Raw genomic sequence first — 27,736 nt, forward strand, 5'->3', positions numbered from 1 at the left:
ACTGCCCCCCATACTCACTGTTACTGCCCCCCCCATACTCACTGTTACTGCCCCCCCATACTCACTGTTACTGCCCCCCATACTCACTGTTACTGCCCCCCCCATACTCACTGTTACTGCCCCCCATACTCACTGTTACTGCCCCCCCATACTCACTGTTACTGCCCCCCATACTCACTGTTACTGCCCCCCCATACTCACTGTTACTGCCCCCCCATACTCACTGTTACTGCCCCCCATACTCACTGTTACTGCCCCCCCATACTCACTGTTACTGCCCCCCCATACTCACTGTTACTGCCCCCCATACTCACTGTTACTGCCCCCCATACTCACTGTTACTGCCCCCCATACTCAAGGTGAGGCCTTACCAGGGACCTATAAAGGGGCAAAATTATGTTCTCATCCCTTGAGTCAATGCCCTGTTTATACAAGACAGCACTTTATTTGCTTTAGTAGCCACAGAATGACACTGCCTGGCATTAGACAACTTGTGATCTACAAAACCCCCAGATCCTTCTCCATTAAGGATCCCCCCAACTCACTCCCATTCAGTAGATAGTTTGCGTTTATATTATTTCTACCAAAGGGCAGAACTTTGCACTTATCAACATTGAACCTCATTTCCCAGTTTGCTGCCCAGTTTCCCAGTCAAATCGCTCTGCAAAGCGGCACATCCTGCATGGAACTTATAGTTTTGCACAATTTAGTGTCATCAGCAAAAATAGAAACAGTACTGTCTATGCCCCCCTCCAGGTCATTAATAAACAAGTTAAAAAGCATGCCCTGCCGGGGGATGTTGGCTAGGGGGTTCCTCACGGTGAGGGCAGGGAGGGGGTTGGGGAATGCCCTGCCGGGGGATGTTGGGTAGGGAGTTCCTCATGGTGAGGGCAGTGAGGGGGTTGGGGAATGCCCTGCCGGGGGATGTTGGGTAGGGAGTTCCTCATGGTGAGGGCAGTGAGGGGGTTGGGGAATGCCCTGCCGGGGGATGTTGGGTAGGGAGTTCCTCATGGTGAGGGCAGTGAGGGGTTGGGGAATGCCCTGCCGGGGGATGTTGGGTAGGGAGTTCCTCATGGTGAGGGCAGTGAGGGGGTTGGGGAATGCCCTGCCGGGGGATGTTGGGTAGGGAGTTCCTCATGGTGAGGGCAGTGAGGGGGTTGGGGAATGCCCTGCCGGGGGATGTTGGGTAGGGAGTTCCTCATGGTGAGGGCAGTGAGGGGGTTGGGGAATGCCCTGCCGGGGATGTTGGGTAGGGAGTTCCTCATGGTGAGGGCAGTGAGGGGGTTGGGGAATGCCCTGCCGGGGGATGTTGGGTAGGGGGTTCCTCACGGTGAGGGCAGTGAGGGGGTTGGGGAATGCCCTGCCGGGGGATGTTGGGTAGGGAGTTCCTCATGGTGAGGGCAGTGAGGGGGTTGGGGAATGCCCTGCCGGGGGATGTTGGGTAGGGGGTTCTTCATGATGAGGGCAGTGAGGTTGGGGAATGCCCTTCCTAGAGATGGGGTAATGGCAGATTCTGTTAATGCCTATAAGAGGGGCCTGGATGAGTTCTTGAACAATCAGAGTATCCAAGGCTATTGTGATACTAATATCTACAGTTTGTGTTTGTTGGTATATATGGAGTCCATCAAGTTCAACCCTTCCAAGTAAACCCAGCACACACAACCTATATTTTCCAATCTATACACTCACATACATAAACTATATATACAAACACTAATACTAACTGTAGATATTAGTATCACAATAGCCTTGGGTATTCTGATTGTTCAAGAACTCATCCAGGCCCCTCTTATAGGCATTAACAGAATCTGCCATTACCCCATCTTTTGGAAGGGCATTCCCCAACCCCCTCACTGCCCTCACCGTGAGGAACCCCCTACCTAACATCCCCCGGCAGGGCATTCCCCAACCCCCTTACTGCCCTCCCCGTGAGGAACCCCTTACCCAACATCCCCCGGCAGGGCATTCCCCAACCCCCTCACTGCCCTCACCGTGAGGAACCCCCTACCCAACATCCCCCGGCAGGGCATTCCCCAACCCCCTCACTGCCCTCACCGTGAGGAACCCCTTACCCAACATCCCCCGGCAGGGCATTCCCCAACCCCCTCACTGCCCTCACTGTGAGGAACCCCCTACCCAACATCCCCCGGCAGGGCATTCCCCAACCCCCTCACTGCCCTCACCGTGAGGAACCCTCTACCCAACACCCCCCGGCAGGGCATTCCCCAACCCCCTCACTGCCCTCACCGTGAGGAACCCTCTACCCAACACCCCCCGGCAGGGCATTCCCCAACCCCCTCACTGCCCTCACTGTGAGGAACCCCCTACCCAACATCCCCCGGCAGGGCATTCCCCAACCCCCTCACTGCCCTCACCGTGAGGAACCCCCTACCCAACCCCCCCCGGCAGGGCATTCCCTAACCCCCTCACTGCCCTCACCCTGAGGAACCCCCTAAGCTGCTTCAAATGGATCCTCCATACCTCTAATCTAAAGGGGTGACCTCTGGTGCGTTGATCATTTTTATGGGAAAAAAGAACATCCCCCAACTGCCTATAATCCCCCCTAATGTACTTGTACAGAGTAATCATGTCCCCTCGCAAGCGCCTCTTTTCCAGAGAAAACAACCCCAACCTCGACAGTCTCACCTCATAGTTACTGCCATAGTTACTCACTGTTACTGCCCCCATACTCACGGTTACTGCCCCCCATACTCATGGTTACTGCCCCCCATACTCATGGTTACTGCCCCCCATACTCACTGTTACTGCCCCCCATACTCACTGTTACTGCCCCCATACTCACTGTCACTGCCCCCCATACTCACTGTTACTGCCCCCTATACTCACTATTACTGCCCCCCATACTCACTGTTACTGCCCCCCCCATACTCACTGTTACTGCCCCCCCATACTCACTGTTACTGCCCCCCATACTCACTGTTACTGCCCCCCCCATACTCACTGTTACTGCCCCCTATACTCACTATTACTGCCCCCCATACTCACTGTTACTGCCCCCACCATACTCACTGTTACTGCCCCCCCATACTCACTGTCACTGCCCCCCATACTCACTGTCACTGCCCCCCATACTCACTGTTACTGCCCCCTATACTCACTATTACTGCCCCCATACTCACTGTTACTGCCCCCCCCCATACTCACTGTTACTGCCCCCCATACTCACTGTTACTGCCCCCCATACTCACTGTTACTGCCCCCCATACTCACTGTTACTGCCCCCCATACTCACTGTTACTGCCCCCCATACTCACTGTTACTGCCCCCCATACTCACTGTTACTGCCCCCCATACTCACTGTTACTGCCCCCCCATACTCACTGTTACTGCCCCCCATACTCACTGTTACTGCCCCCCCATACTCACTGTTACTGCCCCCCCATACTCACTGTTACTGCCCCCCCATACTCACTGTTACTGCCCCCCATACTCACTGTTACTGCCCCCCATACTCAAGGTGAGGCCTTACCAGGGACCTATAAAGCGGCAAAATGATGTTCTCATCCCTTGAGTCAATGCCCTGTTTATACAAGACAGCACTTTATTTGCTTTAGTAGCCACAGAATGACACTGCCTGGAATTAGACAATGTAACCCCTATTTGGCTGTAAAAACAGGCAACACCAGCTAGAATGGCTTTAGAGCACGGGGTACATAGGACTCTACATATCAGATGGGCTTTCACTAAGTGGAAATATCCCGGGGGTGTAGTGCAACTGCAACTCGCTTATGCTGTGTGCAAAGTAATTGAAAATAATGGACTCCAGAAGGTTTTTTTGTGATGAAACAAATGGTAACTGGTTTATTGTCCAAGACAATCAGTGCACAGGGTTGTAGATAATACCCACACAAATAGCAGCTTAACACCCTGAGGATAGCAAGAGAGGATGCCACCAGTTAATCCCACCCCTAATGAGTCTGGGCAGGGTAAAGGCACCTGGTCAGCTCAGCACCACTATGGAGGGCAGTCTGGATAGATACCTCAGTCCTCAGGATGAATACCTTAGCTGTATTAGGATCCCAACAGCCGATTATGGATCAGGGGTTTTCACTAGCCTGATTCCTATATCTTAACCGTGGCCCTATACTAAGGCAACAGTTCCTGTATGGAAGGGTACTTCCAGCTACTTCTCCTGGTTGGAGCCAGAAACTGCTCCTACGTTCTATGCTATCTGCCTCACTTTTCTAGAAAGTGCTACACTAAGTGCTTTTGTCTATCTATTACTCATTCACGGGGTCCCTGTCCCCCAACTTCACTAGAGTTTGGATGGTTTCTCTAGGGTAGAGATGGCTTTACTGGTACCATGTTGATCCCAGCCTCAGTGGACCTTCCACCTACGTCAACAGATGCAGCCAAAGAGGAAGACCCACCCCTTTGCTAAACACTATATTAGAGGGTAAAGGGAGTGGCCTACCTATAAAACCAATAGGCACAGAATGCAAATTCTGTGTAAACTAGATACATTAGTCTTTGCCCAGTAACAGCATAAACAAATGGTAGGGTGTAAAGCCATAGGGGCATATTAATCCTATGGGTCCCTACAACAACTTGTTATCTACAAAACCCCCCAGATCATTCTCCATTATGGATACCCCAACTCACTCCCATTTAGTGTATAACCCGCATTTATATTATTTATACCAAAGGGCAGAACTTTGCACTTATCAACATTGAACCCCATTTCCCAGTTTGCTGCCCAGTTTCCCAGTCAAATCGCTCTGCAAAGCGGCACATCCTGCATGGAACTTATAGTTTTGCCCAATTTAGTATCAATAGAAACAGTACTGTCTATGCCCCCCTCCAGGTCATTAATAAACAAGTTAAAAAGCAAAGGCCCAAGGACTGACCCCTGCGGTACCCACTAACCACACTGGCCCAATTAGAAACTGTTCCATTTACCCCCACTCTGTGTACTCTATCCTTCAGCCAGTTCTCTATCCAATTACAGATATTGGCCTGATTCACTAAAGGGCGATAAAACGTGCGCTGTTCTTATTGTGCGCTAAAATTTTTACCGCCGCTTAATTTTGGCGATTTTTCGCACGATTCACTATAAGCATACTCGCGCTTTTTTACGCACGGTATTTCAATGCGATAAATAGCGCTTTTTTATGCGCGGTATTTTCCGCATGCAGGCTATTTATCGCATGCGCTAATTGTAACAATCGGCAGCATAAAAGTGGCGACATTTTGCCCTGGGAGAGCACAGAGTGCTAGAGAGGTGCTGTATAAAAGTTTATTTGCAAAAACCCCCCCCAAAAATTATAAAAATCTAAGTAAGAAAAAAAAAGAAGTGCTAGAGATAATAAAATGGGGGGGGGGCCATATAAGAATATTTAGCCAAATACTTAGGGGTCCGTTAGCTAAAGTGGCTTAAATTAAGTGGGAGATTTTAGACACAGAATAAATGCCAAATATGTTATGGGCAGTTAATTAAATGGGTACAAATATAATATTGCAATTATTCTGGATTGGCAGTTATCCCACTCGCCAGAAAATACGCTACGTACTAATTAGCGCAAGTTTTACTATTCAGCAAAATGGGCTAAAGGCAAAATTGTTGGCAGAATATTTGCAAACATGTAACCCATATAGCATATTGATGTGTTACTGATAAATGTAAGGGTGTAGGGGAAACTACATGAAAGTATAGAATACCATATCAAGGAAGGAGAAATAATGAGATATTACTCAGTTCAAAAGTACAAAAATAAAAACTTTTACTTAAAATAATAAAATAAAAAAGGGGGGAAAAAACTTAGGGCTTGCTGCCCTTGAGTTCTCAGATGTCCCTCTGGAGTTGATCCACCTCCCCCCGGAGCTGGGACAGCTCAGCTTTCACGTTGGCCAGGTCCTCCTGCACTGATGGTCCCGCAGGAGAACCAGGCGCCCAGCGCTTGGCCTGGGGGGAGTCCGGGGCCTGGGGGGAGAACCCAAGGGCCTGGGGGGAAACTGAGGGGAAACTGGGGGAGGAAAGAAGGGGGGGTGTCTGGGGCCTCGGGGGACCCTGGGGCCTCGGGGGCATATTCGGCCTCGGAGGCCTCTTCTGGGTCTTCACCCAATGGTCCTGGGGCCAGTTCTTGGGCCTCTGGGGCCGCAGGTCGGGCCTCTGGGGCCGGTAGTTGGTCCGCGGGGGCCGGTGGATGGGCCGCTGGGGCCGGTGGATGGGCCGCTGGGGCCGCGGGGGCCGGTGGATGGGCCACAGGAGGTTGGGCCGCTGGGGCCGGTAGAGCCTGGAGGGCCTGGGGTTGGGCCTGGGGAGGAGGCGCCAGCTGAAGTTCTGTGAAATAGTATTGCAAGATGTTATTTTGTGTAATATATTATATATATATATACATTCATACACCATCATAAATAACGGGGCCCCTCACAACAACATTTTTTGGGCCCCCCTCCTCCCATGCCCCCAATGGCCCCTCCCCCTGTGAACCCTCACATCAATACAAAGGACACACAGACATTGTTAGCCAGGGCCCCCCCTAAAGCATTCGTGGCCCTTCCCCAAATGCCTCACACTATGGGACGCTCCCTGCTGCTTCCCCCCTGCTTTAAACTTATTTATGCATATGTATTTGAAAATAGATGTGTATATATATATATATACAATAGGAAGTGCTGGGAAGCTGCACACCATAAGGAACAATAATACCAAAACAAAATCTAGACAGGCATGGGGTGCCGGCACACACAGGATTCTCACAAGGAGTCACAAAGATGTGAAATAATATTCAGAGGTTTATTGTGAGCAATGTTTCAGTTCCTCACTGGCATTATGGTTGAACGTGATGGACGTATGTCTTTTTTCAACCCAACTTACTATGTTACTATGTTACTTTCATCATCCCTGACATTTCTAACATTTGTACCTTTAGTTCAAATTACTTGCTAAATCTTTTACTGAACGTATACTGTAACAGCATAATAAAGTACAATAATTACCTTCTCTAATTTTAGCGACCAGTTCTGGGCTCCTGCGCTTACGGTCGGACCACAGACGCCGGAGCTGGCGGGGGCCCACATCAAGGGCAAACCTGGCGAGCAAACCTTCTCTTAGCTCAGCCAGGATTGCCCTCTTCCTCTCGTGGACCCCTAAGTCCCCCAGCGGTGGGTGGTCATATCCTGCACGCAGAAGCATGGTGATAATATAGCGCCTCTCCCCTGGTAGCAAGTCAGAAACCCCAGGCATGTCCTCTCAGTTTGGCTGAATGACACAAAATGGCCCCAAGTCGCACATGTCACGAGATTATAAAATCGCCACAAAATGTCCGCAATTCGCGAAATTACAAAATCGCGAAAAAAAAAATATCGCCAAAATATACATAGTAATGTATTTTGCGCGAAAAAAATATTCGCCGCTATAGTACTGTATATTTTGGCAACAACATATTCACCGCTATAGTACTGTATATTATCCGACTAAATATTCACCGCTATAGTACTGTATATTATCCGACTAAATATTCACCGCTATAGTACTGTATATTATCCGACTAAATACTCACCGCTATAGTACTGTATATTATCCGACTAAATACTCACCGCTATAGTACTGTATATTATCGTGACTAAATATTCACCGCTATAGTACTGTATATTATCCGACTAAATATTCACCGCTATAGTACTGTATATTATGGCGACTAAATATTCACCGCTATAGTACTGTATATTATGGTGACTAAATACTCACCGCTATAGTACTGTATATTATCCGACTAAATACTCACCGCTATAGTACTGTATATTATCCGACTAAATACTCACCGCTATAGTACTGTATATTATCCGACTAAATATTCACCGCTATAGTACTGTATATTATCCGACTAAATATTCACCGCTATAGTACTGTATATTAGTAGCGAAATTCCATATATGCCAAGACTTTAGTAAAATTGAGTAAAAAGACACAGACTTGAATAAATAACACTGTAAGTCCATATTTTATTGGCAAAAAATAATTTACTGTACTTCTGTATAATTTTTCGCCTGCCTGTAGTAGGTATTAATTTTCGCATAGCCGAATGCGATATTTAGCGTGCAAAAGTTATAGTGAATCATGCGATCGTATTCTTTTCAGCGCGGAAATTAACGCAAAACGGTAAAACTAGTGCGAGAAATAACCCATGCGAAAATGGCGATTTTTCGCACGCGATAATACTATGGTGAATCGCGCGCAAATTATTTTGCGTTTTTTAACGCGAAAAAGCGTGCGATAATTTTTATCGCCCTTTAGTGAATCAGCCCCATTATGTTCTAGGCCAATATTCCTTAATTTGATCATTAACCCTCTGTGAGGTACTGTATCAAACGCTTTAGCAAAGTCCAAGTAGATCCCATCCACTGCCATTCCAGCATCGAGGTTCCTACTCACCTCCTCATAAAAGGCGACTAAATTAGTCTGGCAAGATCTGTTACCCATAAACCCATGCTGGCACAAACTAATAGTATTGTGAACTGCAATGTATTCAAGTACCCTATCCCTTATTACCCCTTCCAAAAGTTTTCCTACTACTGATGTCAGACTAACAGGCCTATAGTTTTCAGGCTGAGAACGAGATCCCTTTTTAAATAACGGCACCACATTAGCAATCCGCCAGTCTCTTGGCACCATGCCAGACCTCAATGAATCCTGGGCAATTAAGTGAAGAGGCTTGGCAATCACAGCGCTCAGCTCATTTAATTCCCTGGGATGAATCCCATCCGGCCCTGGACCTTTGTTTCCCTTTACATGTTCAAGTCTCTTTTGAATTCCCCCCGAGTGACCCACGCGTCAGTAGCTAAATTACTAGAACTGGGCATATTAAAAGGGAAGCCTTCATTAGCCGGCTCCTCAGATGTATAGACAGATGGGAAATAATCAAAATTTCAGCTTTTTCCCCGTTCTCATCAACCAACTTACCCCCCCGTGATAATAAGGTTCCCACCCCTTCTTGCTTCATTTTTGTACTATTCACATAATTAAAAAATAATTTTGGATTCTTTTTACCCCTAGCTGCAATATCCCTTTCCATCTCTATTTTAGCTGCCTGATAGCTTTTTTGCTGCTTTATTTGCCCCCTTGTACCTGATGAAAGCCCCAGCTGCCCCAGCTAACTTGAATGCCCTAAAAGCAGGTTTTTTCTTACCAACCTCGACACTAACACTTTTATTCAGCCATAAAGGTTTTGCTTTGCGATGCCTCTCCTTGCTTACAAGGGGAATATACTGTTGTGTATACCTACAAAGCAATGTTATAAAGATGTTCCATTTTCCTTCTGTGTCTAACCCCATGAAAAGCCTTTCCCAGCTGACACATTGCAGAGATGCCCTTATACTGGCACAGTCTGCACGTCTAAAATTGAGCGTTTTAGTTACTCCCTTATAGCGCTGTCTCTGCAGCATTATCTCAAAGGAGACCATGTTGGGATCACTGTTCCCCAGATGCCCCCCCCCACACAAATGTTAGAGATGAGTTCATTATTATTAGAAATCACCAGGTCCAAAATAGACTCATTCCTAGTGGGTTCTTGAACCGCCTGAAATAAAAAGTTGCCATTTAGCATATTTACAAACCTACTAGCTGTTTCTGACTTAGCCCCCCCATTACTCCAGTCAGTGCCGGATAATTAAAGTCCCCCATAATAACAACGTGACCCAGTTTTGAAGCCTCCTCTATTTGCAACAATAGCTGGGCCTCATCCCCCTCATCTATACGGGGGGTTTATAGCATACACCAATGATCATTTTCTTTGTGACCTTCAGCCCTACTGAAATTTCTACCCAAAGAGATTCCACATTATCCCTGGTAATGTCTTTATTATGTAGGGACCCATAGGTATTAGAGTCCCTATGGCTTTAATTCCCTACTGCCTGATTTCTATCCTTGTTGCTGGGCAAAGTCCCATGTATCTAGTTCACTATACCTTATGCCTTATTGGTTTAGTTAGGATGACCACTCCCCTTGCAGACTAATAAAGTGTCCAGCAAGGAGGGGTGGCTTCCTCTTTGGCTGCCTTCTGACTCTCAGGGAACAACTCCATTGAGCCTGGGATCAGAATAGGCCCTCAGTAAAGCCACCTGCCCTTGAGTAGCCCCTTGGTGCTCTAGTGAAGTCGGGGACAGGGCCCCGTGAATGAGGAGAAGTTAGTGGTAGGAAAGATCCTGTTATAGCACGCTTTAGATAATGTGAGATAGTCAGGGCTATCTAGTAAGAGCAGTCTTGGCTCCAACATAGGAGAAAGTAAGGGTTCAGCATACTCAGGCTCTGTTTGCCTTGCTGTAGGGACCGCAGTTCAGACACAGGTATCAGGCAGTATCTACCCCTGATCCACCGTTGGCTGTAGGGATTCGGTCCAGTAAAGGGTGATCATCCTTAGGATTTCTGCTTGTTCCACATCTGCCTCCCTTGTGGTGCCACTATGCTCCTGCCTTTTTACAACTGCCACTAAACGCTGTGTTAACTACCTCAACTATTGTGAGTATAACCCTGCTTCAACCTTGTCTGTGACAATAAACGTCCTAATTACTACATCTACACCATACAGCCTCAGGGAGTTGTAGTTTAACAACATCCTCATCTCCACATTTGCTCCTAAAGGTCAACTCCCACTTAGCGGAGGCCCATCCTGGGAAAGGGGGATCGAATGTAACCCATGCTCTGCTATATACTAGCCTGGATTAACCCCTAATCAGCCAAAAAGGTGTTACAATTACATGGCTTTAAATCTTAAATAAAGACAAACCCCTCACTCTTTTTAATCTCTCTGTCCCTGTGAGTAAATCCGGCTCCCTGTTCTCTGTTCCTGCAATTGGAGTTGGGAGCAATAAGCACAGTTTCCCAGCACTGAACAAGTCTGTCCCTTTATCCCCATGTCTGATTCCTGTGCCATATAATGATGGGAAAATGGCATCATTATCTCTATATGTAAGGTACCAGCAAGGGGCCTGACACAGGGAATCAGCATTCTCATTGGTCACTTCTCTTGCATCTATAATGAAGGGAAAATGCCATCATTATCTCTATATGTAAGGTACCAGCAAGGGGCCTGACACAGGGAATCAGCATTCTCATTGGTTATTTCTCTTGCATCTATAATGAAGGGAAAATGCCATCATTATCTCTATATGTAAGGTACCAGCAAGGGGCCTGACACAGGGAATCAGCATTCTCATTGGTCACTTCTCTTGCATCTATAATGAAGGGAAAATGCCATCATTATCTCTATATGTAAGGTACCAGCAAGGGGCCTGACACAGGGAATCAGCATTCTCATTGGTCACTTCTTCTGCATTTATAATGAAGTTATTTATCAGTAGAATTCTTATTGGTGATTTTTCTTGCATCTATAATTATGGTTTTTGGCAACTTCTATAGCAAAACTAGGGGACAGCATCATGGCTGGGTTTATATCCCATTTAAATCCCCTCTCTCCATCCTGTATCCCATTAATAATAGTATCAGGAGGATGGAACTACTTTCATTACACCTGGTGAAACTGGAGATCTCTGTACTTCAAGTAAAGGGCATTTGCCCAGGGGCCACAGGATAGGGCCTGCTACCTGCTTTGTAAAGAAGAAGGAAAGGGGAAATCACGGGGGGTGTGGAACCCCCACTAATTATAATAAGTAACTTAATACACCGCGCCTGTGCTCCTGTTAGCAGCCAACTGCCCCGGCCCGGGGTACTTCTGAGTGAGCACCACGTCCCAATATTCTTCTCTGAAGGATAAGGGCTCAGTGGTGCTCACTCAGAAGTACCCCAGGCCAGGGCAGTTTATTGCTAACAGCAGCACCAGCCTGGGGCATCAGGTAAGTGATTACAGTCACTGGGGGGCTAACATTTGGGACCCCAGTGATTTAACCTTTCCTCTTCCTTTAAATCCAAACAAAAGTACAGACAGAGCAGCGGAATCACCTCCCATTAAACAGTCACTTTTATTGTTTCCATTAAAACCATCACAGATCCCTATACAGCAAGCTCAACGCGTTTCATGGCTTCTCACCACTTCATCAGAAGTGACTATGGTGCCTCCCAACAACCAATCATTTAAATGCACACACCTACCCCCACCCACACTGTGTATTAACCCTATAAGTACACAATGATTAAAAACAATACAAACAACACATAACCACATACGTGGTATACATCATAGATTAGCGATAATCTTTGTTAACCAGAAGGTAGATCTCTGTGAATGTATTTCTCTTTATTCCTACCCTGTATTTTCATTTCTTGTTTTTTTATTTTACTTTACTTTATATTTTTTAATTTTCAATAAATTGTTTTAAAATACATTTTTTATCTTTGACTATTACCTATATACAGGTAAATTCTCCCCCATTGATTCAAGCCCACCATACTGTTCTGCAGACTTTAGATGGTAAATCCAATATACTTCCTTTCCAGATAATTTAGTATCAAAGTTTCTAATGTTCCATTTAGGTTTATCTATGATCTGAAACATAACTGTACCCCTGCTACCGTGTTCCTCTATGACATGTTTAGCTATGGCAGATTTCAGGTCATTTCTATGGATAGCTGACAGATGTTCAAGGAACCTGGTACCTGCCCTCATACTGGGTCCCACACCCACACATGGCTAGATAAACCATACCCCTTGGATGACACATGTACAACATGTGTTGGTACATGTAAAAATCTTTAATTTTTTTTTTAAACTTTAATTACACTACAGGCCTAGCATCTATTTTTGCCACACTTGTAAATGCCTTTGTGGCATAACCATGCTGCCCCTTGCTCATCGGCCTCAGTAGAGCATAGGCTCCTAGAAACCCAGGAGGCTATATTCCTCCCTCTCCTAAAAACAAATAGGGTTTTTTTTATCAAGAGTATTACATAGGACCGGGTCCTGTAATAACACACCCCAGTGCCTGCATATACTCCTTTGTATATCAAATACCCCCCTTCCATAGACAGTGCCAAATATAGGTTTACATCTAAAACTCTGTACACGGACCATGTCTCCATGCCTACGGTTCAATAAATGATATCTACTAGAGGCCACTGCCACTAATTTATTGAACAGTAGGCATGGCCATGTGGACATACCTACAAAATCCCCCAATATTTTAATTGTCATGGGTATGGTTTATCTAGCCACATGTGGGTGTGGGGCCCAGTATGAGGGCAAGACTATCCGAAGGGCAGGTACCAGGTTCCTTGAACATCTGTCAGCTATCCATAGACCTGAAATCTGCCATAGCTAAACATGTCATAGAGGAACACGGTAGCAGGGCTACAGTTATGTTTCAGATCATAGATAAACCTAAATGGAACATTAGAAAGGGCGACTCATACTAAATTATCTGAAAAGGAAGTATATTGAATTTACCATCTAAAGTCTGTAGAACAGTATGGTGGGCTTAATAGGAATGGGGGGTCTCCTGCTACTGCTAAGCAGTTGTAACACCTATTTGGCCAGTAAAGGGTCAATCCAGGCTAGTATTAGATAGAGCATGTGTTACATGCGATCCCCCCATTCCCAGGATGGGCCTCCGCTAAGTGGGAGATGACCATTAGGAGCTATTTTGGAGATAAGGATGTTGAACTACAACTCCCTGATGCTGTATGGTGTGTAGGTAGTAATTAGGATGCCAAAAGGTTCTTTGCTGAATAACTGTAGAACGTTTATTGTCACAGACAAGGTTGAAACAGGGTTATACTCACAATACTTGAGGTAGATAACAAATAGTAGCAGCAGTTTTAGTTATGCAAGGCAGAGTAGCACCACAGTGGAGGTAGAGGAAGAGCTAGTAGCAATCCTATGGATAATCACCCTTTACTAGAATGGATTCCTACAGCCAACGGTGGATCAGGGGTAGATACTGCCTGATACCTGTGTCTGAACTGCAGTCCCTACAGCAAGGCAAACAGAGCCTGTGTATTGCTGAATGCTCATGCTAGATAGCCCTAACTATATCACACTATCTAGAGTGTGCTATAACAGGATCTATCCTACCACTAACTTCTCCTCATTCACGGGGCCCTGTCCCCGACTTTCACTAGAGCACCAAGGGGCTACTCTAGGGCAGATGGCTTTACTGAGGGCCTATTCTGATCCCAGGCTCGGTGGAGATGTTCCCTGAGAGTCAGAAGGCAGCCAAAGAGGAAGCCACCCCTCCTTGCTAGACACTTTATCAGTCTGCAGGGGGAGTGGTCATCCTAACTAAACCAATAAGGCATAAGGTAAAAGGAACTAGATACATGGGACTTTGCCCAGCAACAGTACTCGGAAATAGGAAGTAGGGACTTAAAGCCATAGGGACTCTAATACCTATGGGTCCCTACACAGTGAATAAATGAGTTAGTCGAGTTAAAAGCTACATAATAAATGCAAACTATTTTTGTGCAAATATGCAGTGAATCAATGGGGGAGAGTTTACCTGTATACCTGTATATATGTAATAATCAAAGATAAAAAATGTATTTAAATAAAATTTATTGAAAAATAAAAAATGTAATGTAAAATAAAAAACAAGAAATGAAAATACAGGGTAGGAATAAAGAGAAATACATTCACAGAGATCTGCCTTCTGGTTAACAAAGATTATGGCTAATCCTGATATGATGTATACCATGTATGTGGTTATGTGTTGTTTGTATTGCTTTTAATCATTGTGTACTTATAGGGTTAATACACAGTGTGGGTGGGGGTAGATGTGTGCATTTAAATGATTGGTTGTTGGGAGGCACCATAGCAGCTTCTGATGAAGTGGTGAGAAGCCATGAAACGCGTTGAGCTTGCTGTATAGGGATCTGTGATGGTTTTAATGGAAACAATAAAAGTGACTGTTTAATGGGAGGTGATTCCGCTGCTCTGTCTGTACTTTGTTTGGATTGACTGAATTGTGCCTGGATCGGGGGTGCTTGGGGGTCTGGTAGCACGGGATCCTGATACAGCTAAACCAATCCAGTGGGTGCTCCCCTTATAACAAATTACCTAAGTCTCTTCCTTTAAATTGCAGTATGTGAATGAAGCACCCCCAGAAACCACAGCCCCCCCACTGCAGTCACTGCCCCACAATACAAACAGCAACTGCTTCTTTTCATTGCTGTGTAACTTCTATTTCAGCTCAATAGCTGCCTTCCCGGACTGGTACCAGTAGATAGAGATGTAGCGAACTGTTCGCCGGAGAACTAATTCGCACGAGAATCGGGTGTTCGCAAGTTCGCGAACTTTTAGCGATGTTCGCAATTTTGGGTTCGCCTTAGCTGGAGCCAAATTTTGACCTCTCACCCCCCAGCCAGCAGATACATGGCAGCCAATCAGGCAGCTCTCCCTCCTGGACCACCCCCGGACCATTCCCTTCCATATATAAACCGAAGCCCAGCAGCCATTTTACATTCTGCCTGTGTGTGCTTGATGAGTTAGCATAGGGAGAGAGCTGTGCAGGGGTTTGAGGGACAGTTTATGTAGCTTTGCTGACTAGTAATCTACTTTCTACTGCTCTGTATTAGCACATAGGGAGAGAGCTGTGCAGGGGTTTGAGGGACAGTTTAGGTAGCTTTGCTGACTAGTAATCTACTTTCTACTGCTCTGTATGTAGCTGCTGTGGGCAGCTGTCCTGCTGATCTCATCTGCTGTAACCCAATAGTCCTTGTAAGGACTGCTTTTATTTTCTGATTACTGTTACTCTTCTTTTCATTGTGTACTGCAGCTCCGTCTGTGTGTGTTGGAGACAGGTGTGCTGCTCATAGTAGTGCACTAAGCACCAAACACACATTCACATAATTTTTTTTTATTTGTGTTTTTTTACTTTGCTACTGTAATTTATACAGCCCAGTGCTATTAGTCTAGCTGTGGGGGACTGGTGTGCTGCTCCTAGTAGTTCACCCCCAGCACCAACCAGAGATCACTTTTTTTATTATTAATTTTTTATTTTTTTTTATTTAACTTACTGTTCTTTAATGTGTCCAGTGCTGTTTGCTGTTATTCATAGCAGTGCCCCAAACACGTTACACATAGTAGTGCACCAAACACGTTACACATAGTAGTGCCCCAAACACGTTACACATAGTAGTGACATTGCATTGCAATAAAATCACCTGAGTGATGTTTTTCCACCAGCAATAATATATTCCGTACCCACTACTGCGGCGTTTTGTCTTTGCGTGGGAACCGGCTGTAACCTTTACACGACTTGATTGGCATGTAGGCGCCGGACGTTTTAAAGCAGTTTATTACACAAGTTTAGAAATGTAGTGTGATTTGTGCCCTTTACAGCACAAAACGCAACGCTGTGTCAACAAAGTATTTTTCAGAGAAATTTTTGCCCTTGATCCCCCTCCTGCATGTCACTGCCCAGGTCGTGGCACCCTTTAATCAACTTTAAAATCCGTTTTCTGGCCAGAAATGGCTTTTCTAGTTTTTAAAGTTCGCCTTCCCATTGAAGTCTATGGGGTTCGCAAAGTTCGCAAAAGTTCGCACTTTTTGGCGGAAGTTCGCAAACGGGTTCGCGAACTTTTTTTGTGAGGTTCGCTACATCTCTACCAGTAGAACATGGGTTACACTGTACTCTCTTACCCAGAATGGGCCTTCGCTAAGTGGAAGAGGAAGGTGAGGGTGTTGTGCAAATACATCTCTCTTGCTGCAATGCAGAAAAATGAAAACAGAGGGCGCCAGAGGTTCTTGCAAATAACAAAATAATAAGTGTTTATTGAACATCCACAGGGTCACTCACAATACAAAGGCCAGTGGTACAGGCAACACATACCGAGTGTAATACAGACTGACACTCCCCTGTGGGCAGACTGACAGGAATCACTTCCCCACTCCGACACACCCTGTAGTGGATCCCTCAGGGAATTCTCTGTCCTGATTCCCTATTCACTGGGATCCCTACACTACAGGCAATGTGGCCTGGGAGAGATACCTCCAAAACTGCAAATCCTATGCAGGAGCTCAGTGCTGCTCATTCTAGCTCAACCCTAACTGCCTTACACCCCTAGAGTGGTACTGGTATGGGAGCCTAACCCTAACTGCCTTACACCCCTAGAGCGTCACTGGTACGGGGGCCCAACCCTAACTGCCTTACACCCCTAGAGTGGTACTGGTATGGGAGCCTAACCCTAACTGCCTTACACCCCTAGAGCGTCACTGGTACGGGGGCTCAACCCTAACTGCCTTACACCCCTAGAGTGGTACTGGTATGGGAGCCTAACCCTAACTGCCTTACACCTCTAGAGTGGTACTGGTACGGGGGCCCAACCCTAACTGCCTTACATCCCTAGAGTGGTACTGGTACGGGGGCCCAACCCTAACTGCCTTACACCCCTAGAGTGGTACTGGTATGGGAGCCTAACCCTAACTGCCTTACACCCCTAGAGTGGTACTGGTATGGGAGCCTAACCCTAACTGCCTTACACCTCTAGAGTGGTACTGGTACGGGGGCTCAACCCTAACTGCCTTACACCCCTAGAGTGGTACTGGTATGGGAGCCTAACCCTAACTGCCTTACACCCCTAGAGTGGTACTGGTATGGGAGCCTAACCCTAACTGCCTTACACCCCTAGAGCGTCACTGGTACGGGGGCCCAACCCTAACTGCCTTACACCCCTAGAGTGGTACTGGTATGGGAGCCTAACCCTAACTGCCTTACACCCCTAGAGCGTCACTGGTACGGGGGCTCAACCCTAACTGCCTTACACCCCTAGAGTGGTACTGGTATGGGAGCCTAACCCTAACTGCCTTACACCTCTAGAGTGGTACTGGTACGGGGGCCCAACCCTAACTGCCTTACATCCCTAGAGTGGTACTGGTACAGGGGCCCAACCCTAACTGCCTTACACCCCTAGAGTGGTACTGGTATGGGAGCCTAACCCTAACTGCCTTACACCTCTAGAGTGGTACTGGTACGGGGGCTCAACCCTAACTGCCTTACTCCCCTAGAGCGGTACTGGTACGGGGGCCCAACCCTAACTGCCTTACATCCCTAGAGTGGTACTGGTACGGGGGCCCAACCCTAACTGCCTTACACCCCTAGAGTGGTACTGGTACGGGAGCCCAACCCTAACTGCCTTACACCCCTAGAGTGGTACTGGTACGGGGGCCCAACCCTAACTGCCTTACACCCCTAGAGCGGTACTGGTACGGGGGCCCAACCCTAACTGCCTTACACCCCTAGAGTGGTACTGGTACGGGGGCCCAACCCTAACTGCCTTACACCCCTAGAGCGGTACTGGTACAGGGGCCCAACCCTAACTGCCTTACACCCCTAGAGCGGTACTGGTACGGGGGCCCAACCCTAACTGCCTTACACCCCTAGAGCGTCACTGGTACGGGGGCCCAACCCTAACTGCCTTACACCCCTAGAGCGGTACTGGTACGGGGCCCAACCCTAACTGCCTTACACCCCTAGAGCGGTACTGGTACGGGGGCCCAACCCTAACTGCCTTACACCCCTAGAGTGGTACTATAAAGGGAGCTACACCTGCCACTATCTAATGCCTCATTCAGGGGGCCCTGTCCCCGACTTCACTGGGCCCTGGGCTCACAGGACACACCCACCCTGTTCCTCAGGTGGAAGCAAACAGGAAGGTGCCACCCCTTTCCCAGCACTATACCAAAGTAAGGCAGGAAGTGGTCACCATCCCTTCTAACCAATAGCACACACATGTTAATGAACTCACTTAGATACATTCCCTTCTGCCCAGCAACTAAGGGAACTGAACCTGTAGGGATTTAAAGCCATTGGGACCATTTAACCCTATGGGTCCCTACAAGTGTGTCTGACTAGTTCAGCCATAAGTGCTGGGCAACTATTGGGGTCTCGGGATATAGTGCTTGGATAAAGTGGGGTCCTGTGTAGTACAGACAGCAGTACAACACAGACTAATTTGCCCCCTGCCCAGGGCTGCGTGCCAGTTGATGTGCCCGTGGGTGGGCAGCCTGATTCAGCCTGGTCAGTTTAGCAGATTTACATGGGAGGCAATAAAATAATGGGACCTTGTTTGTTTGATTCAGGACTTTTTACAAATACATTAGAGGAGGGCATTAGTGGGGTATTAAATGAAGCACAGGCTGGATGAATCTCCTCTATGATTTAATACAGTTTTAACAAAGAAAATATATAAATGAATGTAACATTTTACAGTTTACAAAGCTTATTTGTAGAGGGTAAATTTCCTGATCTCATAGAACTGATACAAAGAAATTGTAACCTGAATATTATACACAAAAGAGATTTTTCCAGATTAAAGGAATTCAAATTCAGCCCATCAAGTTCATTACAAACAGTTATGTGTGGGGGCCTCACAGTCATTAACCCTTTCCTGACATTCGGCACCATTTGCTGTTACAGTATCAGGTTTATTGTAGAGAATAAAACCCTTGTGTCCCTATGCAGCTCCCCCAGCCCCCAGGCTGACACCGACTGATATCACAATGGAGCCCGGAACAGAGGCGACAGTTACGTGTGAGGCCGATGAGTTTTATCCCAAAGACATAACTTTCCAGTGGATCAAATATCCCCGAGGTTCTGGGAATGTTCTGTTACAAAAAGGAGTCTCCTACACTCTCCCAATAGATAATAAAGATGGAACCTTCAATCAAAGAAGTTTTCTGCGGATAAATCCGACACTAGAAGATAATGGGAACGTCTATTCCTGTAATGTGTCCCACAGATCCATGGGAACTGATCTGCAGCTCAATCTCACTCTCTCCGTCAAATGGAAGACAGGTACATTCTGACGTTTTTTTACTTTCCCTGAATTGCTGTGGATCTTGGTATAGAGACCTGTGGTCGCCCCACAAATAAAATTTGCCTGCATTCAGTAGCACTGTATTCATGGTGGGGGGAAGGCACATAGGTGTCCCCCTCCTGCCCCATACACATCCCTATCCCTAACTTACATGCCATACAGACTCAGGGACAAGGTCTATTTGGTCTATTCAGGTTCTAGACAGACATGAGACCAATGTTATTGGGGCCATTCATGGGCAGATTTAAGCTTCTGATTCGAGTCCTTATCTACCTGTGTATGGGGATCCCCATGGGCCTCCCAATATCTGCCCAAATATCATCCAGGAGTCAGTCAGGCAGGTTTGATTTTACCATCGGATCGGGGACCGCAACAGCTCGTTGATGTGCTTCTTCCTATACCCACCGTTGGCCTGATATCACCCACCCAAGGTCAGCAGAATGGAACTGTACTGTACTACTCCAGTCTGCATGAAGGGAAAGATTTGCTTGTTTGGGGACCTTGCCTACTGTGTATGGCCAGCTTTCGCCAAACCAGTTGCTCATTTGTGGTACTACCTTATTCAGATAAATTAAACATAATATTACAAAATAAGTGTAAAACAATGTACGTCCCACTACAGATACCTTGTGTTGTGGTCCAGTTTTACAGTTACTTAATTCTAAAGTGCCCTCTTATAGACTTACTGGAATAGGTCCCATGGGGTATAGGTATAAATAATGAAAGAAGAGAAAAATAATAGTAATTTATAAAGGGAAAAAAAGAAAATATAGATATATATATATATAGTCTGTTCTCCTAAATCACTGGATCACTTTGTAGCAGATCTGGGATAAGATGAAGGCAATTTAAGACAATTCTGAGACAATTTGCAGTTGGTCTTCATTTTTTATTTGTAGTTTTTTTAATTATTTCAATAATTGTTCAGCAAGTCTCCAGTTTGGCGTTAAAGCAGCTATCTCATTGCTAGGGTCCAAATGATCTTAGCAACCAGGGAGTGGTTTGAATGAGAGACTGATATGAATAGGTTTTGGCTGCCGGGGTCAGTGACCCCCATTTGAAAGCTGGAAAGAGTTCTAAAAAGATAATTCAAAAACTATACGAAATAAATAATGAAGACCAACTAAAAAGTTGCTTAGAATTGTTCATTCTATAACATACTAAAAGTTAGATTAATTTTATTTAAAAAAGGTACCCTACATGGTACCCTGGGGAATGATGAATATCATGTGAAATTTCAAAATTTGGAGAATCTCTATTAACTGGTGTGTTGTTTTTTGTTTTTTTTTTAAAACATGTTTTCCTATTACAGTATTCCTTTAAAGGGACACTGAAGCCTAAAAAAGAATATGGCTAGAAATGTTTAGCTGTGGGGTTTGAGCCCCTGTACCAGCCCAACGGCACCAAAGCTCTATAGAAATAAAGCTAAATCAGTATATCACATACAGAGAGACCTTTGTAATGGGAAAATGTATTCACAGATATTTTGTATAAACAAAGTGACTGGGACTTATGTCACAGTTTGTGTCTCTGTATAATAACCAGTCAGTGCCTGAGTCTCTATTGACTTTGCTTTGGGCACAATAAGTTGTGCTTTTTGTTATTTTTATTCCCTATGTGGGAGGGGTATATGGTGCTGTCACTCTATGGTATATAAGTGATAGAATCAGCCTATTTTTATGTGTAATTAAGAATATAATGTATATAAATAATTGGGCTGAATTCAGTGTCTGTAAGTTCTGCCGGTGTTTCTATGCTGTGTAACTGATATCAGTGTAACTGGGAGACGGCAGTGTAAAACCCGATACCCAAGGCTTGAGATTCTGCCCCAAAGGCAATGATAGGAAATCACAATCTTCCCATTCAATAAAGCCCTATCCATTTATCCACTGTATCCCACATACACGTACTGCATATGGTTTCTCCCCCCCCCCAAGCCCTGTATGTGTGTATGGCTCCCCCCCTGTATATATTCATTCTGCAGCTGAACCCCAGATTATGTGGGGGGAAACACTAACACAGCTCAGTATATGGGGTCATTACAAGGGGGAAAGAAAAGTCACCCAATAAGGATTCAGCTAAAGTCTCTCCCCAAGCTCAAAGTGCCAGACAGGACTGTGATTGGTTGGCCTGTATGCATGTAGGGAACAGGCAGAGACTAGAGCAAGCAGGCAGGGGAAAGAAGAATATTGTGTGTCGCTCCCTAAGCTCAGTGACATCAGCCAAGAGCAGACTGAGCATGTGCAGTAGTTGGGCAAAAGATGGAGAGCTACTGTGGGCATCTTCAGGGGCATGGGGCTTTATTTCTATAGAGCTTTGGTGCCGTTGGGCTGGTACAGGGGCTCAAACCCCACAGCTAAACATTTCTAGCCATATTCTTTTTTAGGCTTTAGTGTCCCTTTAATGTAAAACAAACCTCAAAGTCAGCTTTTCGCATATGTCCAAAATGCAAAGAAATGTTAACAAATATTTCCCATAGTACATGGCAGTGTCCACTAATAAAAACATTTGGGACAGAAGCACAGAATTATATCAATTCTACCTACAAGTTACACATAAATATTAATCCAGGTTTAGCTCTATTGGGAATAGACGGCAGCATCTCAACTGTATAAATCATCCAATAACCCTTGGAACGTACCAACAATCTGACATCTGATTGGAGCAGCAGCGCGGGGATCTATGTGGAATAAATGGAGAGATGCAAATCCTCTGACTTTAAAACTCAACATAAAAGAAAAAGAGAGAATTGATGCTCTATAACCACAATACTTTATAAAGCACTTGATACAAAGTGATCCCACATAATCTCACATTCTGCATCTAGCTTTAGTTATGTGTATGTTGGCACTGAAAGATACTTATAATTACTTTTGGCATATTATACATTCATGTTATTTTAATATGATTTTGTCCTATATGGATACTGCATATTTTGCTTGTCATTGTATTCAATATAATACAAAATAATTAAAAAAAAACAAAAAACAAAAACTAATTAGACAGGTATGGGATCTATTATTCAGAACACTTGAGACCTTGTTTCCCAAATAAGTAATCTTTCTGCAGTTTGGATCAGTGTACTTCAGGCTGCTAACAATGATGTGATTTACTTAAAGGAGAAGGAAAGCCATTTTGACATGTTCCTGCCAATAGATTTGCCACATTAGTGCCACCTAGAACGCTATATTTATTCTGCAGAAAGCTTTAGCATATCTGAGTAACAGCCCTAGAATCTCCCTCTGTTTGTTTAAGATAGCAGCTGCCATTTTAGCTTGGACTTCATAGCTTCCTGCTGCAGCTCTAGCCCTTGGTATCTCAGATCACATGTTCCTAAGGGAGGGGGGGAGAGGAGGGAGCTGTGCAGACTCATGCCCCAAATGTAAAGGAGAGGAAGTCTGATACAGAAGAACATGTGACACAAAAGGAGACAAGAAATCCTGTGTTTCCTTTAATAGAGGAATGTAAGTGCTTATGGCTGTATTTACAGAGACCTTTCTGATAAACCTACTGAGTTTGTACCTTTCCTTCTCCTTTAAATAAATCCAATAGAATAATTTTGCCACCAATATAGACTCAGCTCAGCTGGGATCAAGTACAAGGTTTTGATATGTTGCTACAGAGAAAAGGAACTTATTATTAAATAAGTTTTAAATGTTAGAATTATTTGCTTAGAATCTTTATGGGAGATGTCTCCCTGTTATTTGTAACTTTCTCTTACCTGTATTTTATCTCATTACAGAGCCAGTTACCCTAACATTCCAAATTATTATCGCTGTGGGTCTAATGTTCTGTCTAGCCCCACTTCCACTTCTCAGCATTCATTTCTGCATGAAGTTCTGGCGGAAAGGTGAGCCCTATAACTGGCACAGGGGCATCATGTCCTGGCACTGCCCTTGTATAAACCAGCAATGGGGGGGTATCCATGGCAACTTCTATTTATCATTAAATAAATCGCACAGTGAATATTAAGGGGTGAGTATGGGGTGAGTGAGTATGGGGTGGGTGAGTGAGTATGGGGTGAGTGAGTATGGGGTGAGTGAGTATGGGGTGAGTGAGTATGGGGTGGGTGAGTGAGTATGGGGTGAGTGAGTGAGTATGGGGTGAGTGAGTATGGGGTGAGTGAGTATGGGGTGAGTGAGTGAGTATGGGGTGAGTGAGTATGGGGTGGGTGAGTGAGTATGGGGTGAGTGAGTATGGGGTGGGTGAGTGAGTATGGGGTGAGTGAGTATGGGGTGAGTGAGTATGGGGTGAGTGAGTGAGTATGGGGTGAGTGAGTATGGGGTGGGTGAGTGAGTATGGGGTGAGTGAGTGAGTATGGGGTGAGTGAGTATGGGGTGAGTGAGTATGGGGTGAGTGAGTATGGGGTGGGTGAGTGAGTATGGGGTGAGTGAGTGAGTATGGGGTGAGTGAGTATGGGGTGAGTGAGTATGGGGTGAGTATGGGGTGAGTATGGGGTGAGTATGGGGTGGGGGGTCCCTGTTATTTGCTGCCATTTGTTCCTCTCTCAGATGTAGAAGAAAAACTACAAATGATACAGTGACCCTGCACTTTATATTTAACTGTTTATTTACTTTAAAATGTTCTGGTCTATTTCACTGTTGGGATATGCTGCCTTTTCTGTATCCAATACTATTTCACTTTGTACACTAGTATGTATGTATTGTATGGGATCCCTTATCCGGAAACCCAATATCCAGAAAGCTCTGAATTACGGAAAGCCTGTCTCCCATAAACCCCATTTTAATCAAATAATTCAGATTTTTTTCTGTAAAAATAAAACAGTGCTTTGTACTTGATCCCAACTAAGATATAATTACCCCTTATTGGGGCAGAACAGCCCTATTGGGTTTATTTCATTGTTAAATGATTCCCTTTTCTCTGTAATAATAAAACAGTACCTGTACTTGATCCCAACAAAGATATAATTACCCCTTATTGGGGCAGAACAGCCCTATTGGGTTTATTTAATGGTTAAATGATTCCCTTTTCTCTGTAATAATAAAACAGTACCTGTACTTGATCCCAACTAAGATATAATTACCCCTTATTGGGGGCAGAACAGCCCTATTGGGTTTATTTAATGGTTAAATGATTCCCTTTTCTCTGTAATAATAAAACAGTACCTGTACTTGATCCCAACTAAGATATAATTACCCCTTATTGGGGGCAGAACAGCCCTATTGGGTTTATTTAATGGTTAAATGATTCCCTTTTCTCTGTAATAATAAAACAGTACCTGTACTTGATCCCAACTAAGATATAATTACCCCTTATTGGGGGCAGAACAGCCCTATTGGGTTTATTTCATGGTTAAATGATTCCCTTTTCTCTGTAATAATAAAACAGTACCTGTACTTGATCCCAACTAAGATATAATTACCCCTTATTGGGGGCAGAACAGCCCTATTGGGTTTATTTAATGGTTAAATGATTCCCTTTTCTCTGTAATAATAAAACAGTACCTGTACTTGATCCCAACTAAGATATAATTACCCCTTATTGGGGGCAGAACAGCCCTATTGGGTTTATTTCATGGTTAAATGATTCCCTTTTCTCTGTAATAATAAAACAGTACCTGTACTTGATCCCAACTAAGATATAATTACCCCTTATTGGGGCAGAACAGGCCTATTGGGTTTATTTAATGGTTAAATTATTCCCTTTTCTCTGTAATAATAAAACAGTACCTGTACTTGATCCCAACTAAGATATAATTACCCCTTATTGGGGCAGAACAGCCCTATTGGGTTTATTTAATGGTTAAATGATTCCCTTTTCTCTGTAATAATAAAACAGTACCTGTACTTGATCCCAACTAAGATATAATTACCCCTTATTGGGGCAGAACAGCCCTATTGGGTTTATTTCATGGTTAAATGATTCCCTTTTCTCTGTAATAATAAAACAGTACCTGTACTTGATCCCAACTAAGATATAATTACCCCTTATTGGGGCAGAACAGCCCTATTGGGTTTATTTAATGGTTAAATGATTCCCTTTTCTCTGTAATAATAAAACAGTACCTGTACTTGATCCCAACTAAGATATAATTACCCCTTATTGGGGGCAGAACAGCCCTATTGGGTTTATTTAATGGTTAAATGATTCCCTTTTCTCTGTAATAATAAAACAGTACCTGTACTTGATCCCAACTAAGATATAATTACCCCTTATTGGGGCAGAACAGTCCTATTGGGTTTATTTAATGGTTAAATGATTCCCTTTTCTCTGTAATAATAAAACAGTACCTGTACTTGATCCCAACTAAGATATAATTACCCCTTATTGGGGCAGAACAGCCCTATTGGGTTTATTTAATGGTTAAATGATTCCCTTTTTCTCTGTAATAATAAAACAGTACCTGTACTTGATCCCAACTAAGATATAATTAATCCTTACGGGATGTAAAATAATCCAATTGTGTTTAATTAATGTTTTATTGATTTCTTAGTAGACTAAAGGTATGAAGATCCAAATTACAGCAAGACCCCTTATCCAGAATACCGTTGGTCCCAAGCATTTTGGATAACAGGTCCTATACCTGTACCTGCATTTTTAAATTAGGCTAAATATTAAACTATGAACCCTGATTTGCATATTCAAATTTGAGAAAAAAACTAAAATGGAACATTTGGATACAAATCTGTAACCTTTATTTGCCCAGTGTTAATGTAACATGGTATAAAGGGTTCTGATTCAATTCCCCTAAACCCCTGGGTTCCTTCTCTTTGCACAGACCATTGGGCCAAAATTCCCTTGCACCCTGCAAAGAGCATCAGGGCACCCAGCTCAGTCCTCTCCTAACTGCCTGTCCCTTAAAGGGGATATAAACCCAGCCATGATGCTGCCCCACTGCGCCCCCTAGTGTTGCTATAGAAGTTGCCAAAAAACATAATTATAGATGCAAGAAAATTTACCAATGAGAATTCTACTGATAAATAACCTCATTATTAATGCAGGAGAAGTGACCAATGAGAATGCAGATTCCCAGCACTGTGTCAGGCCCCTTGCTGGTACCTTACATATAGAGATAATGATGGCATTTTCCCGTCATTATATGGCACAGGAATCAGACATGGGGATAAAGGGACAGACTTGTTCAGTGCTGGGAAACTGTGCTTATTGCTCCCAACTCCAATTGCAGGAACAGAGAACAGGGAGCCGGATTTACTCACATCAGCTGGGATTCTCATTGGGGGATTCTTTTGCATTTCAATGCTGCCAATGTGGGTCCTAGAGAGCTGGGTAAGTTTTATTGGGCAATACTGACCTGCAGGTCTGCCACTCACATACAGACCCACACTGACCTATCTATCCACTCACATACAGACCCACACTGACCTATCCACTCACATACAGACCCACACTGACCTATCCACTCACATACAGACCCACACTGACCTATCCACTCACATACAGACCCACACTGACCTATCCACTCACATACAGACCCATACTGACCTATCCACTCACATACAGACCCACACTGACCTATCCACTCACATACAGACCCACACTGACCTATCTATCCACTCACATACAGACCCACACTGACCTATCCACTCACATACAGACCCACACTGACCTATCCACTCACATACAGACCCACACTGACCTATCCACTCACATACAGACCCACACTGACCTATCCACTCACATACAGACCCACACTGACCTATCCACTCACATACAGACCCACACTGACCTATCCACTCACATACAGACCCACACTGACCTATCTATCCACTCACATACAGACCCACACTGACCTATCTATCCACTCACATACAGACCCACACTGACCTATCTATCCACTCACATACAGACCCACACTGACCTATCCACTCACATACAGACCATACTGACCTATCTATCCACTCACATACAGACCCATACTGACCTATCCACTCACATACAGACCCACACTGACCTATCTATCCACTCACATACAGACCCACACTGACCTATCTATCACTCACATACAGACCCATACTGACCTATCTATCC

The 27,736-nt window shown here is 44.8% G+C and overlaps 1 protein-coding gene across 1 annotated transcript in view; it reads left to right on the forward strand.

The window, feature by feature from the left end:
- LOC116410227 (natural cytotoxicity triggering receptor 3 ligand 1-like) overlaps positions 1–27,736 on the forward strand; it is a 66,392-nt gene that overhangs the window by 21,332 nt on the left and 17,324 nt on the right. The window contains exons 3-4 of the mRNA XM_031900349.1: positions 19,372–19,704; positions 23,469–23,576. Of these exons, the coding sequence (XP_031756209.1) occupies positions 19,372–19,704; positions 23,469–23,576 (441 nt within the window). The remainder of the gene's footprint in view (positions 1–19,371; positions 19,705–23,468; positions 23,577–27,736) is intronic.

Source organism: Xenopus tropicalis, chromosome 4 (assembly GCF_000004195.4).
Source record: "Xenopus tropicalis strain Nigerian chromosome 4, UCB_Xtro_10.0, whole genome shotgun sequence".
NCBI lineage: Eukaryota > Metazoa > Chordata > Amphibia > Anura > Pipidae > Xenopus > Xenopus tropicalis.